The 20,874-nt window shown below is 36.2% G+C and overlaps 1 protein-coding gene across 6 annotated transcripts in view; it reads left to right on the top strand.

Moving 5' to 3' along the window:
- Window positions 1–20,874, top strand: part of CenB1A (Centaurin beta 1A) — a 163,418-nt gene that overhangs the window by 72,449 nt on the left and 70,095 nt on the right. For all 6 annotated transcript variants that reach the window (XM_089085696.1, XM_089085693.1, XM_089085692.1 and 3 more), the window contains one exon: window positions 20,068–20,293. In XM_089085696.1, coding sequence (XP_088941822.1) covers window positions 20,068–20,293 — 226 coding nt within the window. The remainder of the gene's footprint in view (window positions 1–20,067; window positions 20,294–20,874) is intronic.

The following is a 20,874-nucleotide window of genomic DNA, read 5'->3' as shown; positions in this document are numbered from 1 at the left end:
GTTTGAGTTGAAAAATGATCGATGGGGTCGTTGATTATAAATCAATATCATTTTATCCAAAAATCACGAATAAAAGCAGGTGTATTTTTCAATGTACAATACCTTGAAATTAAAAGTCGAATAGTTCTTATCAATCGTTCGACCAATGCAATCTTAATAGGATCATGACTAGGATAGAGGATTGTACTATATTTCATTAGTAATTTTTGAACATGGGGATTAACAAATTCATACCGCGATCCGTTTGAATTTTTTTACATAAATCTGTTTCGATATAAAAGTAATATTTTAACTTGAGCAAATTCAACACCTCACTTTTTGCGTAATGAAATAGTGAACGTATGATCACTAAAAACACTAATTCCAATTGGAATGTACTCGTACTGTATATTGTGACGCCTTTGAATCTCATCTAGAGTTAAGAGATCTTCTTGCATTATATGTAGGGGGAAAAAAGCTTTAGTTTTTCAATAATGATTAGAACGAAGTCTATGGTTTCTATGTAGAGTGTAACTTGATTCATTTTGTAGATATTCTTGTACAATTTTAGAGTGAACACCAGTGACTTTGGAAAGAATGGTGGGGAACTTAAACTTCCCACTTCACCACTATTTTCGTAAACACGTTTCAGAACTTCAACCATTTTGAACGTAAACACGTAGTGTAAAGTCCACTACCCGTTTGTATACTAGTGGTTGATGATGGTGGTGACGTTGACTTGATAACAATACATCTTCGCTTTTGTCTAGCTGTAAGCGGTGTGCTCCTCCTCCTCATCGTCAAATCAATGTTTACACTAGGTGTGCTAGTATTTTCCAAGATTGATTTAAAATCTTTTTCCTCTTCTTCTTCATGTTTTAATGTTGTCGATGCTGATGAGGAAGGAGTATGTTCATTTAAGTTTTTTAGAATTTGCCCATTGCTAATAAGGCTTTTGGGGAAGTTTAATGTATTTAGAAAGTTGTATAGATGACTGTCAAAAGATAAAAGTCCTTTACGATTTGTAACCATATCATAGATTAAATCAAGTAGATTATAGCTCTTGCCTTGAATTCTAATTCCTTTCCCATTTCTATCAACTTGAAAATGATCTTGACCACTTTCCTTGAGATATGTTATGAGTCGTTTACTTTGTTCAAGATTTGAGTGCGGCATTTGATTTCCAATTCTCGACACTATTGAATCCAATTATTCCTTCTTTAATTGTGTTCCAGCAGCAGTAGCAGAAGGATCCTGAGGAGATGGTTCTTTTTTGGGATCAATGGCACTCACGTTGCCACTGGCTCTCGCGCGATAGGGCTTATGTTTGTCCAGTCTGCGAAATGCATCTTGAAGTAAAAGTAGTTTTTTATCATCGTCAATATTCTCATTGTCAATAAATTTACTCTGATTGCCCTCAAAGTGTTCCACGGGTGAAAGAGCGAGTTTTATTGTTGTCAATTTATAGGGTTTAGCCATTTAGCGAGAACTGTTTAAAGTTACTGCAATTTTTGATAATAAAAGTCTAAAAAAGCTACTAGTTACCTGGAGTCGCTATGCTCTTTTAAAAAGCTTGCCTTTCCTTTTGCAGCTCATGGTACGTACAATGGACAAATTTCGCTTTGCCAATTGCTCAACTATTTCTTGCAGTTGAACTTTGCCCTTTGTTAAATTTAACAAAGTTTCGATATTAGATTGATGAAATCGTCGTTAATACCATGTTTGAGTATGGCTTTCCTAAGTGGGGGTTTCGAAGTGCTTAGAACGGAAAATAAATGTCTATTTTCATGTAGTTTCTTCAGTGGCATGATGCCAACTAATAGCCTTTTTTCTGTTCACGGGGAGATATACTGTAATTTCATTGTCAAAAATATCTGTGACTAAACGTAAATCATTGGGTGTATTTTGACTAAGATCCAATAGGATGTAGCCGTAGGGTTTATTAGTTGCCTGATTGCTGATTGGGCGCCGGGGTATATTTGTTTATTGAGAGTTATTAGCGAGCTAGGATCACGAACAATTTTGTAGATGGTATAGTAGGTGCAGGTCAAAGAAAATGTTCGTATGTATTTGTTCTGATGAAAGAGATTGTGTAAAAGTAAAGTAATAGAAATATGTTCATGATGAGAGTGAACAATACACAATTGTAGCTTTTCCTGGGAAAATTGTTCAATGGATTCAGCTAAATCGTCAATAATCAGCCAAGAGTTTGGTTCAATAGTCTCGAAAACGTCAAGTCCCTGTATGAATTGTATCTGCACGCCCGATATAGCAATTGCTTTTATTTTATCGTACGACTCCCGCCAAATACTGTAGCAATAGTAGATATTTTTCTGCTTTTCCATAAACATTTTATCACAATTGTAATTATTTTATTTAAGAGTTCCGTTTTGCTTGACATTGATGGACCAAATAGAAACGATTTGAATGCTGTTTTAAATGATTACATGTTGCTCATCCCTGCGACACTTCGTCTTTACCTAACTTTGAACTATAGATGACTAATGACTAAATAGTTTTCCTGCTACTACTCCGTTCAAGAATAATAAGAAGAATAAAATCAATAAAGAATCATATTTTCTTTTATTTTTAACATAAAAGCAGCACTTTAAAAATAATGCAATCAGAAAAAGGCACTTTAAACAAAAAATACACATAAGATTTTTTTTATTTATTTTATAAGAAAATCATAAACAACATTTATTAGAAATTGGCACTAGGAAAAAAAAACACTTTATATTTAATAAATACACTTTTTTTATTTATAATAAAAAATACAACATTTATTTGAAATAGCCAATAGGAAAATTTTTATTAAACAATACACTTAAAATAATATCGCATTTTTTATTTACAAAAACCTTTTTAATTTGAAATGGGGTCCCCCAGGGGGGCGGCCGCTGCGGCGCTTGAAGACCGAAGTGGCTGGGAAGCGTGGCGGGCCCGCTGTGGCGGGCTGGGGCCGGACCGGGAACATTAAATAACTCTATATACTGGAAATTATGAAGAAATAACTGCTCTATTTTGCCCACATATTGAAAGTTTTTTAATAAAAAAACACCCACCCACCCCCCCCCTTGTACCAATTTTTCCAGACTCACCTTGTTTTCTATACTCTACACATTCAACTCGGTCTGAAATTAAATAGTGACCGTGTGGAGGTACCTTTAAACCATCCTCAAGTACATAATATTTGTCGGATATGGCCGAAATGTCAATTTTCTCAGCTCTAACTGTGTTGTTTTGGAATTTTAATGGGCGAATCTCCCTGACATTCCCTCTTGGGACTAAAGTACTTTCTACAAAGTTTCTATAGACACTCATATTTAAATTATTTTTTATAAAGTGTGTAAGTACCCCCTTGCAAACTTGTTTGATATCCTTGTTGTGCGTTTCCACGCAGTATACCTTCGGCCCAGGAAACACACCACTGGATATCAGATCACTTCCCGTTTCAGATTTTAACACTAACAATTGATCTTGTGCCTGACGTTTTACTAGCTTTGGATAGAGGGATTCATTTCAGTTGGTCTGGTCCATTCGTGATCTAATGTACTCCCCATTTTCCAAACCATTCAACAGATATTCAGTTTTAACTTTTCACAGGAGTGAATCAGTATCCCCGTAATACACTTGAACTTGTCCCTCAATCGGCCATTGTACCTTGCATATATTAGAATAAAATGACCACATGTTTTTTTTTTATATTTCCGTTATGACCCTACCACCGGGAATACTTTCATTTTGAACGATGTTTCTTTTTTTACGACGTAGAAGGAGCATAGTAGAGTCTATGAAAGTGAACGATCTGAACTTTGAAAGCGCATTGATTCGAGCACAATCTTTGGGTTGGTCACAATGTCACAACGAGCTCTGTTTCGTACGCTTTCGTACATTTTACCGAAGGCTGAGTTTAAAATGAGTTTATAGAATTCTTTTTCAACCTTCGTTTTCGCTTGTGAACGTTTAATGACAAAAAGTGTCAATAAACGTTTTCATGTAGGGCTTTTGATCAAATTGGAGGGCTCTATGAATCTTTGTGACTTTGAAACCATTGGACACCATGCATCTCAATAGCACGTGATAAACAACGTTATTCTGTTTCGGGTTGAGGTCAGCAATAAGTTTTTGCTTTGAAGGCATCCAGTGCATACTCCAATCCTCTACTAAAGATCTCCTACCCACCGGCCTATTTATGCACGGGAAAACTAAGTCTTTTACCAAGCCATGGATTTCCATGGGTATTACACCGTCAATTTAAAAAACCACCCCTGTGCCCAATTCTCCTCAACGGTAGCAATGTGGGGGAAATTCGTAGCACATGGATCGTTAAGCCATTTTCAATTCCCACACGGCACACAGTGGTGAGACATTGCCGACGGGTAAAGGGAATTCATATCCAAAAAAACTGCGTCTGACTTTTCATCGGTGTGCTGTCCGATCGGATCAGTATTGATGATACGATCCCAGTGAAAAACATACCCACCCCTCATTAATCTCCCTACAAACAGGGGCTGATCCACGCCGGCGATCAGACCTATTTCTTCTTTGCTGATTTGAAGAATCAAGTCCATCGCCAGATGAGGAGTAGAAAAATAATACCCTAAATCCAACCCAAATTCCCCACAGATTTTATCCTTATTTTTGCACACGATGTCAAGAAGGTTCAGTACATCACTGGCCAAGTATTGTTTACAGTAATCCCACCCATTTTTACACCCACCTTTTGTCAAAATCCTCTTAGCAAATTCATAGTCACCAGTGGTGCACTGACTGTCCGTAAGAGAATTGTAAAATGCTTCGATAGGCGGTAATGACACCTCATCTAGCCTCGAGACAAATTTGTAGTAATCATAGGCCTATTGGCCCTGACACGTTAATAAATCATACATTTCATCCTCTGGGACGCGCTGTTTAAGGAGGGAGAAGCTATCAAAATTGTCGCTTTTCTGTACCTGAATTAATTGCCTTAAGGACTTGGGGAAGAAACTGAAAGTGTCTAAAAACGGATTTTATTCAGGCACGTGTTACCCTTGTCAACTGTTTTCAGCATGAATTCTAGCAGCAGTAGCTTCTACGATGATTTGGGTATGATATTATAAGAAAAAAAACCATCTATCCATGCGTGATCTACAACTCCCCTTGGCTATTTGGGCCAACGCTGGTAAAATAAACTTTAAGTCGTAATTGGAATTGTGTATACAAACCGGTACGAAATATTGCTGTCTAACGTTTACATTGCACGATTGATGCGCAACCCCACTAAAGTTACTCCCTCCCTATGTAACTTCCTGCCATACATGATCTTGGTCGACCACCTTCATCTTCCCCCCATTCCCAGTACAATCATCAAAATCCCCCTTGCAAACCCAACATATATTTGACTATTTTTTATGGCCAATATGTCATCTGGTGATAGGAGCATAGGATAGTTTGTGTAGCGTAGGCGATAAATTGCACCATTTGCTGTTTTAATTAGACTGGTCAACGCTCTGCACATGCAGTCTTCACCACCCAACGACTCGACTACATCCAGCACTACATTCAGCAAAGAGACTGGAGTCTTTTTGCGCATGAGCGTAAGAGACCCCTATGGCCTCGGATATTTTAAAACGATACGGATTTGATAATTGGTACACATCCCTGAGTCTGATTTTATAGTTCATAAGGATCCTTCTTCTCTGCAGGAACATACTTTGGAAGTTTTTAAGCTTTAATATCACCCTGTCGTTGCTAGGTGTTTCTAAAGCATGGTATCCGTGACACTAAGAGTGTTTTATGTGATGCTCTAGTTTTAAATTACTACGAAATCTTGAGAGGCATGTTGGATAATAATAATAGGATACATCACCCCGTTTTTTATCCTCCCCCATTACCCTACTAATATCTGTAATTGGATTAAAATGTCCAATTGAATCAGGCTCTGAAGGAGGCGTGTATAGAAGCCAGACCCAATGCTTCACTGACTCAATGGACGGAGACCTCACTGGAAATAATACCCCTTTTTATCAGAACGCTGACCCTCTTCAAATTATATTTCATACTATAGCACCGTAACACCAATCTTGAAATGTTCATTAGCCCGCTCAAAAATATCTATCTCCTTTCTAGTTACAGGAAATTGATCATTTAAACAATTAAAGTCTAATTTAGGAAACTTTGACCCATCCCCATAAGCTGCCAATTTGTTCAACTCTCTCTTAGAGGCATCCTTCAATAGGGGACAAAAAGCAGCAGTCAAAAATGCATATTTGAAACACTGTAGCCTCGCATCGAAATAGATTCGTTCTATTCCTTTACAGCCCTCTAAATCTGAATGATATTTTAAAACTATAGAACCCGACCCCTCCCCCACCTCTTAAAATAAAATCTTTTTTAAATCTACAAATCTTAACTCTTAAGTTCTCAACAAATAGAACAACCGACCCACTACCCCCTCTTTATGATTATCTAGTTTAGTCACAATGCTGCTTACCCAATCCAAAAAACCTCCTCATAATTTGTCAAATACGGCCGAATTGCTAACATTTAAGTATGCAAGTATTTTGAATAGAGTTCGCTCGCATTTTCATTAAAAAATATATTTTGAGTGCTATTGATGCCTTTAAACCGTCTCTCTCTCCCCGCACCCCATCTGTTGTTCAAGAAGGGCTCGAATCTTGTTAACATAGGAGTGAGTAATAGCCAGGGGGGCTGTTATTATACCCCCTGACATTAAGGAATTAAAGGGGTCACCAAAATTTGCGTAGTAAACATTAGTATGGTGCAAGGCAGAGTTACATAGGAAAACATCTAGTTGTATAAATGCTGGTGGGGGTAATGTTTCACTATAATCGTCAACCTCAGTGGTGGGGGTTGGCATAATATCGTCAATAGAACCACCCCCAGTATGTTCAATTGCATTAGTGATGCGTGGTGTGAAATCACCCAATTCATTGAGTACACCTTCCACTGTATTTGGGGATAGCTGATCTAGCCAGCCTGCATTATCATCTGATGGAATTTGTTTATGACTATTAACATGGGGACCCGGTTTAGATGCACTTGTTGGCCTATCCCACAAAAATTCGTTTTTAAACATGTTTGTCCATTCCGGGTCCTCAGCCATATCTATATCACAGCTTCAATCCTCTAGATTAACTAATTCCCCAAAACAATTGTTTAAGAACCCCCTTTGCCACTGTACGTCACTATCAACTAAGGCACTATCCCTAAAGTCCATTAGTGGTGTAAGGATTGCCGAAGGTTCATTGCAAATAAGTGGTTCTTGAGTTGACGGTGATGGTGGTGATAATTCACCGATGTTAATCTATAAAAATAGAATTTAGTTTCCATGTGAAATATCCACTATTTTATAAAGTCAAAAACTATGCTAATTTTTCGTCCCCGTCAAAACTTACTTTTCTCCTAGCATTATATTGGCTAAATAGTTGTCCACTTCAATCATATAAAGTACCTGCAGACAACTTAACCAATTTTGTATTTCGCATTTTTACGATATTAATTTCACAGAAAAAAATGTTTAGAAAAAAGCCCGGTACATATTTAGTAGTTAATAAGCATGCACGATGTGAAGTTTGGCTAAAGCCAATGAAATAAAAGAAAGTATGATAAAAAAATATCTGTTATAGAATTGTAAACAGCTCGGTAAGAACTTATTAGCTATTTTCTCGAAAAGTATTTCAATGAGCTTTTAGTCACATGTTTACCGGTTATTACCTAGATGCCAAAAGCCAAATGATGTGGTTAAAAAACTGTCTAAATAAGTTTTTTTTTGCCCCATCCCCCTCTCTGTCATCCATTACCCTTTGAGTAAATACAAATGCTCGAATACAACTAGCGGATTAGAGATTATTAACGGAGCAAAATAGGTAACGTAAGTAGACAAAGTAACACGGCATTCTCTCGTTGAGTTTGCTGAATTAAGATTGCCAATGAAATATGCATAGATTTCTCGGCAAGTGCCTTAGATCTGGTTTTGCTACATAGTGTATTATTTACATGTCAATCTCGAAAGAGTCTATTGACCACAATCATAGAGAGAAATAGTTTACGAAATTATTATAGTAGTTTCAGAATATATACCCCTTCTTGTCTCGTAATTGTAAAACTAGAGCTTTGATGATAGTTTTTTTAAAAACGCGCGAATGAAAAATATCTATTTTTTTAATTCTTTTGAGAAATATACGTGTCGTCCACAAGAATGCATAATCACAGGCGGGTATTCGTATGCAAAGCATGTTCCTTCTAGAGGGCTCCTGTCTCTGATTTGACCAAGGCGCGAAGAGGCCTAGCCGTGCCTTAGATCGGGTTTTGCTACGCAGTTTATTATTTTTTAACTTTGCTACATGGACTCCATCTCTGATTAATCAAGGCGTGAAGAGGTAGATTCCTGGCGAGTTAAAAAATGACATTTTAACTGAGCCGAATGTGAAAGTTAAACGATAAGCAACTTGTTTAAAAAAGGAATTTGCAAAGCGAAATTGTAAGTGCGTCATAAACTTGAATAAAAAATATGGGGTTATTTTGAATTTTCATTAAAGTAGAATGGGAATAGTTTTTTTGCACGCTCACCGGCTCTTCCCCCCCACCCAGAATTACGTAAAATTATCTGATCAGAGCACTTACGTCAGAAATTATTGGTAACTCATCAGAAATGCCATGTCTATCTGATTGGGGCGCATATCAGATTACACTCTACATCGCCATGTTAAAAGATCTTATTAGGTCCTTGTTAGGGATGTCAGAGCCGGCATCTAGCTTCGGTTGCTTTATCTCATGGGGACTTTGAGTATCAATCTCCTGGAATAAAAACTAATTTTCAGTTTTTTCCTCAGATAACTTATAGGCATATATGCTTAAACTCATAAAAATAAAAAAAATTACTATTAGCTTCGTTTGATATTTATTCAGATTTTTAATGGAGGATAACGCCCTCACCTCCCCAAAACCAAAGCTCACTCCAGTACATTAACGATATTATTTATATTTAAAGGAGTCGCATTGTTCAATTTTATTCTTAAAAATTAGATATTTCTGTAAAGTACTTAAGAAGCATGTTAAACCAAATAGCCTTTATCTGTATGGGTGTCATAAAACATATTTTAAATACAATACCTACAGAAAAAAAAACTTAACTTTGACTATTATGGACGTTTGGTATTAATTCAGAATAATCCTAAGCCCCACTTTCCCAAAACCAAAGCTCTTCCCAGCACATAAAATAACACTATTTTGATTGTTAGGTCCGTTCGATATTTATTCAGAATATAAATGGGGTAAACCGTACCCCACACCCCCGCAAAACCAAAGTTCATTCCAATACATTAAAGATATTGTATATACTTAAAGGAACACATTGTTCAATTTTAGTCTTAAAAATGAGATATTTCTGCATTGTACTTAGGAATCATTTTTAGCCAAATAGCCTATATCTGAACGGGTGTCATAAAACATATTTTAAATACGATACATAAAGAAAAAAGATTTTGACTATTAGCTTCGTTTGATATTTATTCAGAATTTTAATATGGGGTAGCGTTCCCCCCTCCCCAAAACCAAAGCTCTTCCCAGCACATAAGTAACACTATTTTGATTATTAGGACCGTTCAATATTTATTCGAAATATAAATGAGATACACCGCCCCCCCCACACCCCCACCAAAACCAAAGCTCACCCCAAGACATTAAGGATATTGTATACATTTAAAGGAGACTCATTGTTCAATTTTAGTCTTAAAAATGAGATATGTCTGCACTTTACTTAAGAATCATTTTAGGCCAAATAGCTTATATCTAAACGGGTGTCATAAAACATACTTTAAATACGATACATAAAGAAAAAAAATTGCACATTAGCTTCGTTTGATATTTATTCAGAATTTTAATAGGGGGTAGCGTTCCCCCTCCCCAAAAACAAAGCTCATCCCAATACATTAACGATGTTTTATACATTTAAAGGTGAGAAATTGTTCAATTTTAGTCTTATAAATGAGACATGAATGAAATCTACCTAAGAATAATTTTTGGCCAAATAGCCTATATCTCTACGGGTGTCATAAAACATGTGAATTTCCGTTTGATAATTGCATTAGTTCGCTGAAAGCGAGACGACAGACAATTTAGTCTTAAATAAGAGATATTCCAACAACCGTTCTGATAAAGACCTTTATAGCTGGTCAGCTATCACATAAACGTATGAATTTGCATTTGATAATTGCAATAATTCCCTGAAAACCCAAATGATAGATAGTTTATTGGTAACTGTAGGACAAAAAGTTTTGAATAAAAAGAAATAATATATATTCACTTACCAAGATTCTTTTAGAATTCATTTGAAAACAAATAAATTTAACAATAAAAGGTTATCTTTTCAAGTTGTTTTTTTCAACTGATCTAGAAAAACTAATTGCATCTTAGTTTATCCTGAAAAAAAAATGATTAAAGGGCTCCGGGCCAAAACTAGTATTTTTACAAAGAGACCACCTTTTAATACGCAATATGACGATCTATAATTTTGGCAATTGAACCTAGAAAAAACATGTCGGTCAAGTCTTGTACCCTCTGTATCCATTGATGCCTGTCCGTGGTAAGGCATATTATGCAATCCAGTTTCGTATGTATTATTGTTTTATGGGATACCATTAATAGAAATATCTGTGATTGACCCAGAAAATAGTTGTTGGCTCAGAAACCAGTCTGGTTGCATTGCACAATCTCATCCCTGAATATGTAGTTCCAAATATAACATGCACGATCACTTTATAGGACCATAATATAGAGGGAATGGTCGTTTTATGCACTCTAGTTCTGTAGTGCATACATGCTTACTACTAAAATAGCCATTTTGTTCAACGTAGTTGAAAGCTCTGGAAATTAGATCTTTAAGGATGACAACCCCCACGGCCCTCAGGGCAAGGGTTGTAAGTTATGTCCTTGGAGCATATAAGGTTCTTATAGAATGCGTTGTCGTAGAAACTTCAAAAATGGCTAATTCGATTGAAAATTGAAATGGATTGCGCCCTTTTTAATAGTCAATACTGATTGAAAGGCAACTAACACCCCTTCCACGCCCACCATTTCCCCAAACTCATCCAATCAAAATTTTGAGATAGCCTTTTTGATCCGCGCTATTTAAAGCTCAGGAAATTATACCTTTGAGCAGGGCACTCCCCCCACAGTCTTCAGGGCAAGGGTTATAAGTTATCCCTTAGGGGCATATAAGTTTTTGTTGAAATTCTTATCTTAGAAACTTGAAAAAGGGCTCATTTGATTGGAAATTCAAAGGTCTAGTGCCCTTTTTAATAGTCAAAATTGATTTGAGGGCGACTAACCTCCCTCTCACGCCCACCCTTTCCCCAAGCACGTCCAATTAAAATTTTTAGATAGCAATTTTGTTCAGCTTAGCCTAGTTGATTTCCAGATAGAAATTATGTTTTTGAGAAAGACACTCCCCCACAGCCCTCAGGATAAGGGTTGTATGTTATGCCCTAGGGGCATATGAGTTTTTTATAGAAAGTGTTGTCGTAGAAACTTCAAAAAGGGCTCTTTTGATTGGAAATTGAAAGGGCTAATACTCTTTTTAATAGTCGAAAGTTATTGGAGGGCAATTAATCCCCCTCTCATGCCCACCTTTTCCCCAAACACATTCAATAAAAATTTTAAAATAGCCATTTTGTTCAACGTCGTTGAAAGTTCAGGAAATTATACCTTTGATAAGAACACTCCCCCCACAGTCTTTAGGTTATAAGTTATTGCCTGGGGCATATCAGTTTTTATGGAAATCTTTGTCGTAGAAACTTGAAAAAGGGCTCATTCGATTGGAAATTTCAAGGGCTAGTGCCCTTTTTAATAGTCTCGAAAGTGATTTGAGGGCAACTAAATCCCCCTCTCACGACCACCTTTTCCCAAAACACATCCAAGAAAAAATTTTAGATAGCCATTTTATTCAACGTAGTTGAAAGTTTTGGAAATTAGGTCTTTAAGGATGACAACTCATACACCCCCACAGCCCTCAGGGCAAGGGTCGTAAGTTATGCCCTGGAGGCATTTAAGGTTTTTATAGAAAGCAACGTTGTAGAAACTTCAAAAAGGGGGCTCATTCGATTGGAAATTGAAAGGGGCTAGTGTCCTTTTAATAGTCAAAAGTGATTGAAGGGCAATTAACCCCCCTCTCATGCCCACCATTTCTCCAAACACATCCAATCAAAATTTTGAGATATCCATTGGGTTCAAAGTAGTCGAAAGTTTTGGAAATTAAGTCTTTTAGGATGATAACCCAATCAAAGCCCTCAGTGCAAGGGTTGTAAGTTATGCCCTGGGGGCACATAAGGTTTATATAGGAAGTTGTTGTAGAAATTTCAAAAGGGGCTCATTTGATTGGAAATTAAAACTGCCCTTTTTAAAAGTCTAAAGTGAGTGGAGAGTAATTAACCCCCCTATCACGCCCACCATTTCCCCAAACACATTCGATCAAAGTTTAGAGATAGCCATTTTGTTCAATGTAGTTGAAAGTTCTGGAAATTATGTATTTAAGGATGACCATCCCCCCAGAGCCCCCAGGGCAAAGGTTGTAAGTTATGCCCTAGGGTCATATAAGGTTTTGATGGATAGGGTTGTCGTAAAAACTTCAAAAGGGGCTCATTCAACTGAAAATTGAGAGGGCTAGTGCCCTTTTTATTAGTTGATAGTGATTGGAGGGTAACTAACCCCCCCTCTCATGCCTAGACCCCGGCGCCGCGCGGGGGGATCGACCGAACGCCGCCGACGAGAGGCGTAATCACGGTGCCATCCCTAGCGACTTATCACCAGTGACTTTCGCTGCCAAATATTACTTTGCATACCATAATTTTTCACTACTCTCTTGTTCATTAATTTTCGTCTCTTTTGTTACTTTGCATAAAAACCAGACAGATGCAATATGCTATTGCAAATATTGCAATATACACAGTTCTTCATATGTTGACAAAAAAAGTATCGTCTTAATGAAATGAGTTTAAATCATTTTGAATGCAGTTTCCCAATCGCTATTTCTTACATCTTTCATAGTCAAGAATTTTATTTTCAAGTTGAATAGAATTATAGAACGCATTCACTACTATACAGATTCAGCCTTCTGTTGGATTTTGAAATTGACAGCCGACAGATTTTTTCTACAGCTTAATTGTAAGTTTGCAGATTTTTTTTTTTTTTGCTGTTTTTAGACAAGATTTTCTTAATGTTTAATACTCAATTATTGAACGCCTGATAGAAAATACAATCTTCTTTCTGGAAAATTTTTACCCCCCCCCCTAAAAAAAAAACAAAAAAAAACAACCTTCGATTGAGACAAAATTTAGCTATAGACTAAGCTATGTACAAGGTTGGGGAATTAAAGATTGAACCGGAAGTTACCGGTTGAGTATTTTGACCACAGGTGACTTATTGTTACGACTTTTTTAAATTTGGCGATTCTTGTGAGGATTTGGAAATCAAAGCTCAAACTCACTAACTTATACTAAGTCTCCAAACATTTTGCTTGGATTAAAAGTGGCGAAATACGACGAACATTTCAACTTCTTCCTGGAGTTACTTCAGTCGGCTTTTTATCTCATTTAATTAAACTAAAAATGAATGAGCTTTTCATTTGTTACCTAAGTAAATAGCTGGCACTTCATTTTTCTTCATAGCGAATAAACTATTAAGTGTTTTTTTTTGTCATTGTAATTGAAGTGTTCTCATGTGAAGTGTTCATCATGCATTTTTCAATTTGATCAATTTACTCCTTTTAGATGCAGTTTATAATTTGACTGATATTAGGTATTTATCAGTTTATAATTTGGAATAAATCCCCAAAAGAATAAAATGAATAATATCTAAAAGAGCAGCCAAGAGCAATAAAAAAGCAGCAGTTCAGCCTTAGCCTATATGACATATATTCTATAATGAAACCAAAAAAAACTTTAAAGTACATTTTTTTTTTAATTGTTGTTAAAAACCAGTTTACTAATACAAGAAGGCTTCTTAGGAATCCAAAAGAGCAAAAAAAAAAAAAACAATCAATATCAAAGTCGCCCATTTCAACTGTTTTAAAGGTGATAAAACAGATATAGGCAAAGCGCATTATGAAAAAATTAACTTTTTAAGTTCAAAATTATATTCAAAGTTTTTACCCAGATAACTGACGAATTTTGTGATACGGTATTTGAAGTTTTATATGCAATAATGCTCGATGAAAAAGACTACTAATTTTGATAATTATTTATGTTAAGAATACATAGCTAATAGATACTTCAACTACTCGTATTATGCAAGGGTTCTGAAACGCCAAAGCCATTTCGTTTGTACCAGATTTCTACTTCTCTTGAAGAATAACGAAGAAGACCAGTTTCCAGCCAGCGTTTTGTGAATTTTTGAACTCATGAATAGGCTCGAATCTGTTGTAAATTTAAGCTGTGATTTGAGAAAGACTGATGAAAACATTAATGTTTGCGGTCAACATTGATCGCGCAGCCGACGTCTTACCGGCGGTGCGGCGTGGCGCGCTGTTTTTGGCCCCGCCGCCGGTATTCCCTCATCGGCGCGGCGCCGAGGTCTACTCACGCCCACCATTCCCCCAAGCACATCCAATCAAAATTTTCAGATAGCCATTTTGTTCAACGTTGCAGAAAGTTCTGGAAATTAGGTCTTTGAGGATGACAACCCTCCCCCCAGCCCTTGAGGCGAAGGTTGTAAGCCTAGTCCTAAGGAAATTATAATTTCTTGTAGAAAACGTTGTCGTAGAAACTTCAGAGAGGGCTCGTTTCATTAAAAATTGAAAGGGCTAGTGCCTTTTTTAATAGTTTAAAGTTATTGGACAGCGACTGACGCCCCTCTCACACCCATTATTTTCCCAGACACACCCAATCAAAATTTTTAGATAGCCATTTTGATTAACGTAGTTGGAAGTTCTGGAAATTAGGTCTTAGAGGATGACAACCAACCTCACAGCCCTTAGGGTAAAGGTTGTAATTTATGCCCTGGGGGCATATAAGGTGTTTATAGAAAGTGTTGTCGTAGAAACTCAAAAAGGGCTTATTCAATTGGAAATCGAAAGGCCTAGTGCCCTTTTTAATAGTCGATAGAGATTGGAAGCCTTAACATTTTTATATTAGAGATCGATATGGGTATAATGTATTAATTATTTTTTTGTTGTTGTTTAGACCACGGCACTTTGTATCGAAGGAGTTGTCGTAGAAACTTCGAAAAGGGCTCATTCGATTGAAAATAAGAAGGGCTGATGCCCTTTTTAACAGTCGAAAGTGATTTGAGGAAAACTAACCCCCTCCCACCCCCCCCCTCCCATTTGCCTTTATTTTTAAAAACTAAATTTTACCATAAGATTAAATCAAATTGCACTGAGTTAATGCCAATCCCCAATAAGTCATCTCAGCAGTATCCCAAGAACGACTGAGGGTATTATGTTCAAACTTTCGGGGCTACTTCTGCTCTTAAAATTTAATCAAATCAAAATAGCGTAAGTGCATCCAAGCTATCAAAGAAAGCAAACAGATTTTTTTGCGAAAGGTATCAAGTTTTCCATTTCAGGTCGACTAGAGTAGGTATGATACTAAATTAAACACTACTATTTGTGTCCAAATTTTCAAAAGGGTGTATGTTGTGAAAAATTGCTGAAAATTTTTCTCCAGCATACAAATAGCAGGCCAAACTATAATTTTTTTTTAAAAACGAAAAGATTTAAAGTATTATTTTCTTTTTCACTGAAAAGACTATGTAAAATAAAACGAACAGAAATTAATTAAAAAAACTTTTTCCACAAAACAAGTTTTTCAAAGAAAAGTAAAGAACTCCATTAAACAAAAAATGAGCAAAAATAAAATCAAATAATCTACCAAACGTGAAACTACCACAAATCAGCATTGATAAATAAATGAAACCCAAAACGAACAGAAATTGCAATAAGTAACCGAGTCAAACTCAAGACGAGCAGAAATTAACATAAGTTGGGCTCAAAACCCCTATGCCTTCCCAAGGCCAGAACATAATTTGCACTTTACTGAAAAAAATACAAATGAATGTGCATTGTCAGTTTAATATACATATACTGATATTTAGTAATGAAAATGTTAGTATTATTTGATGTATTAAAGTTATAAAAGTAAAAACATTTATTTTTTTCCAGTAAAGTGCAAATTGTGTTCTGGCCTTGGGAAGGTATAGGGGTTTAGTATTATTCTGTAAATTACTACAAAAAATAATTTAAACCAACATAAAAGCCAACTTTTGCTTTAAACTTCCCCCTTCCTCCCGATGCTATTTGATCTAATTTTCAGATCCCTGTTTGTCATAGAATGATCAAAAGATCCAATATATTTGCCACCACGGAGACCTGACCATGTAGTGCCAAGGATAAGGGCAAGAGTAAGGGTGAATATGCAAACAGTCCATTCTTCAAAGATACACTTATATGTATTTGTTGATAAGATCGACATTTGACCCGGTTATGTAGTCTCAGGTCGTTCTGAAATATCTTCAGTATGGGCTTGATCCACATGTTGCAGTAATTTTGTTTCACTGGTAGTCAGCCAGTTTTGGGAAAGTTGGACTGATTGGAGAGTATCAAAGCAGGCTGGTCAGAATTTTTGGACGCCTTTGACAAGGATGTGCATTAAGTCCTATTTATTATATTTAAAACCCTGACCTCAGGAATAACAAAAAGCATTAGCCGCTGGTGCTACGTTGCAGCTACGCTTCCTTGCAAGAAATTATTGACATCCTGATTACTGGAAATTAAAGTATTGCTATACAAGTTAATACACTAAAGACAGGGATCCCAAAGTTTAGACCTTCGGCCAGCAAAGGTAATAGCAGGGAATGTACGTATGGGACTGTTTAATGAAAGGAAAAGTTTTCTGAGAAAATTTATTAAGTATCTGGGAATCATATACAGACAAGATGTAAGGATCTTTCTGTTAACGTAATGAGACTGGTTCATTCGACAGAAAGTCTAAACCCAGTCTGTATACCGTAAACATCTGCATTTTCTGCTTGGTCATACGCTCTGAGAAACACATTTGTTTTGAGATCGCACCACATGTTGGACCCTATTGATAAATATAAAAAAAAACCGTATTGACAAACACTATTTATGATGAACTATATCGGTCCTTTACGTAAATTTTTTTTTAAATCTAGAAACCCCTCAATAATGACGTCAGTTTTGCTGTGATGTAATTTTTGACTGGTTTCAGGCTCTTTTTAAAAAATCCTGCAATATGTTTTATTTTTAACATTTTGCTGTTTAAACTATGGAAATAATTACCATTCCTGAATCAGCTGCAAATGGCAATTTTTTCTAACTTGCCAGTCTTTTTTAAATATGTTTTTAAAATTTGGTAACTAAGGACTGTTTTGCCTTTTGAGGTCCCATTGAGGGATACACATAGAATTTGCCCTAGTAACAATTATTGAACTATGAAAGGGCATAAGAACAGACATTAACTAATGTATTCCCTTTCATCCTAGCTAAATTATGTTGTAAACTGCAAATTTATATTCATTTCTGGATAATATAAGTTAATAAGTTAATGTTGCTCTTTTCTTTCAGTTGAAAAAAAACTTGTTTTTTTTTTAATTTCTGATCGTTTTTTAAATAATGCTAGGAAGTCTGGCACCCCCTTTATAGAAATGTCCCTTCCCCCAAGGAAATAACCTCCATGGAAAGATCCTCCCCCGTAACCCGTACTCCGGTCCCCCACTCGAAAAAAAATTCCTCCCGAAAACGCCTGAATACTTACCAAGAACCAATACTATATGTAAACAATGGGCAAAGTTTATAACTTGCAGCCCTTCTCCTGGGAACAGTGGGGGATTAAATCAATATAAAAGGCATTTTTACTGGATTTTCGACTTTGTCGAAAAAAATTGTTATTTCAAAATTTTGATTGGGTGATTTCGGGAAAAAATTGAGTGCGAGAGGGGGCAAAGCTGCCCCCCAGTTTTTCGGTCACTTAAAAATAGAAGGATAACTTTTGTTTTCCTTTCACATGAGCCCTATCTCGATATATTCTAGGACTTCTGGATCGATACAATCACCCCTGGGAAAATGAAAAAAAAACAAAAAAAAAAAACACGGATCTGTGATCTTTTTCCTAGCAAAAAATACAAAATTCCACATGTTTGTACATAGGAGCTTAAAACATCTACAGTAGGATTTTCTGATACGCTGAACGTGACGTTTGGGTCTTCGTTGAGGTTCTATAACTGTCAGAGGTTGTTTCTCTCTTCTTCTTATAATAAGGCAAATTTTCTCAGGCGCGTACATTTTGATGGGTAAGACTAAACTTGATAACGCTCTTCTATTCGGAGTTCTCGTAGAAATCTGATTCATCTGATGTATCTATTCGTATCAAAATTCTGTTTTTTAGAGTATCGGTTACTTTTGAGGCGTATCGCCCCTTACTTACAGTTTGTTACTACGAACTGTTTGATTGTTTTTTTTTATTACGTATATGTTATTACGTATATGAGGGGGTTCTCCCCTTAGTCAATAGCACGCTCTTTACGCTAAAGTTAAAATTTTGTTTAAATCACAAACCCTGAATCACAAAGGCCGTTTAATTATAATATATAGCTCTTTTGAAAGCATTAAAAAAAATCTGTAGCGTAAAGAGCGAGGTATTGACTTGGGGGCAAACCCCCTCATATACGTAATAATTTTTGTTTGTTTTAAGTTCTAATGTTGCTTCTTACTTTCAGTTGAAAAAGCTTGTTTTTTATAGTTTAATTTCTGATCGTTTTTTAAATAATGCTGGGAAATCCGGTGCCCGCTTCATAGAAATGTCCCTTACCCCAAGGAAACATCTTCCACGGAAAGATTCTCCCTAGTAACCCCCTCCTCCAGCCCCCCCCCCCAACCAGAAAAAAATACTTCCTGAAAATATCTGTATACTTCCCAATAACCAATACTATATGTAAACAATGGGCAAAGTTTATAAATTGCAGCCGTTCTCCCGGGAACTGTGGGGGATTAAGTCATCCTAAAAGACATATTTATTAGATTTTTGACTATGTTGAAAAAAAAAGATGTCTCAGAATTTTGATTGGGTGACTTTGGGAAAAAAATTAGCATTTTAGGGGGCCTATGTCCCCTCCAATTTTTTGGTCACTTAAAATGAGCCCTATAAGTATTGATTTCCGTTCGAATGAGCCTCTTACTATATTCTAGGACTACTGGATCGATACGAATACCCCTGGGAAAAAAAAATAAATAAACACGCATCCGTGATCTTTCTTCTGACAAAAAATACAAAATTCCACATTTTTGCAGATAGGAGCTTCTGAAACTTCTATAGTAGGGTTTTCTGATTCGCTGAATCCGATGGTGTGATTTTCAATAAAGTTCTGTGACTTTTAGGGGCTGTTTCGCCCTATTTTCGAAAATAAGGCAAATGTTGTCCGGCTCACAACTTTTAATGGGTAAGACTAAACTTGATGAAACTTATATATTGGAAATCAGCATAAAAGTCTGATTTATTTGACATAACTATTTGCATCAAGATTCTGTTTTTTGGAGTTTTGGTTACTCTTGAGCCGGGTCGCTCCTTATTTACAGTTCGTTACCACGAACTGTTTGATCTATTGATATTAAAATTCCGTTTTTTAGAGTTTCTGTTACTGTTGAGACAAGTCGCTCTTACAGTTCGTTACCGCGAAGAATTTGATTATATCATAGGCAGCGCGACAGCGCTGCCTATGATATAATTGTATATAATTGTATTAGCGCACAAAATAAACTTATTGCTATTATTATTGAACATGGCGGTCAAGAAATTAACACATTTATTTAAAGAATTGCTGCTTGATGAAATCGAAAGGTTTAAGGTGTATCTTCTGTAGTAGTAGGGCCCAGTGTTCAAAGGGCAGATTTCTAATTTCCTGATTTGACAGTAGAGTGAGAATAAGATTTTGATTTTTTCCGCCAAAAAAGTTTGGTTTTTCTTTTCTGAGTATGTTTATTGTATCAGCTAGTTTGTTCAACATTTTCCAGTTTAAAAAGTACCCGACTACATGCTTTCACAGCCCATTTATAAATTTTCCTTGTTTTTCCAGATATCCTCTATGAGAGAGGAGACAAACGATTTAGAAAAGATGTTGGATAATCGTCACACAATTGTTCACAATAAGGACATGGTTGCCACAAGCACCTCGAAGATTCAAAGGCCATCTATACTATTAGAAGGGTATTTATTCAAAAGGACATCTAGCAAATTCAAGACTTGGAACAGGCGTTGGTTCATCATATGGAAAAATCAGCTTGCATACAGAAAAAGAAACGGTAAGCTAGTTGAACTCAACGTTCTTGTAGGTGGTGAACTGTGCGGAAATCTAATCTTTTGAGGATTAATTTCAAAATAGTATAAAGGAAAGTTTTTCCAAGAAAAGTAAAGAGTGATGTTAAAACGTAATAAGAGCAGACAAAAGCTGTAAAGTAGGTCGAATTTAAAACGACCATGAATTACTCTGAATGAATAAGTGAAACCTAAGACGAACGGAAATTAAACGGAATAATAAAAGGCAAACTTGAAAGGAATAGAGAGTAGATTTTCGTTGTTTGGACAACTTAAAGTGTTGTAGAAACCAGTGGTGGACTTTGCCGACAAAAGTTTAGCTGGAGCAAAACACGGGCTTTGTTTCTTTGCTATCGATATAAAGCTGTAATTATCAATCCCTGGAGACTTCTAAAATGGTATTTCGCGAGATTTGTTTCTTTAAGAAAAATTATGACATGCTCACTAAAGACGGTCTCAAAATAGGCATTTTAGGTAAAAAAAAAAAAAAAAAAAAAAAAAAAAAAACTCTGTCTTCGGACCCCGAACAATGCTGCTAGTTTTAAAACTGTACCCATGTACACAAGCT

The sequence above is a fragment of the Artemia sp. Qi Xiang Cuo genome, chromosome 3 (genome assembly GCF_049724085.1).
Source record: "Artemia sp. Qi Xiang Cuo chromosome 3, ASM4972408v1, whole genome shotgun sequence".
NCBI classification, from domain to species: Eukaryota; Metazoa; Arthropoda; class Branchiopoda; order Anostraca; family Artemiidae; genus Artemia; species Artemia sp. Qi Xiang Cuo.
This window is presented reverse-complemented; position numbering and strand designations above follow the sequence as displayed.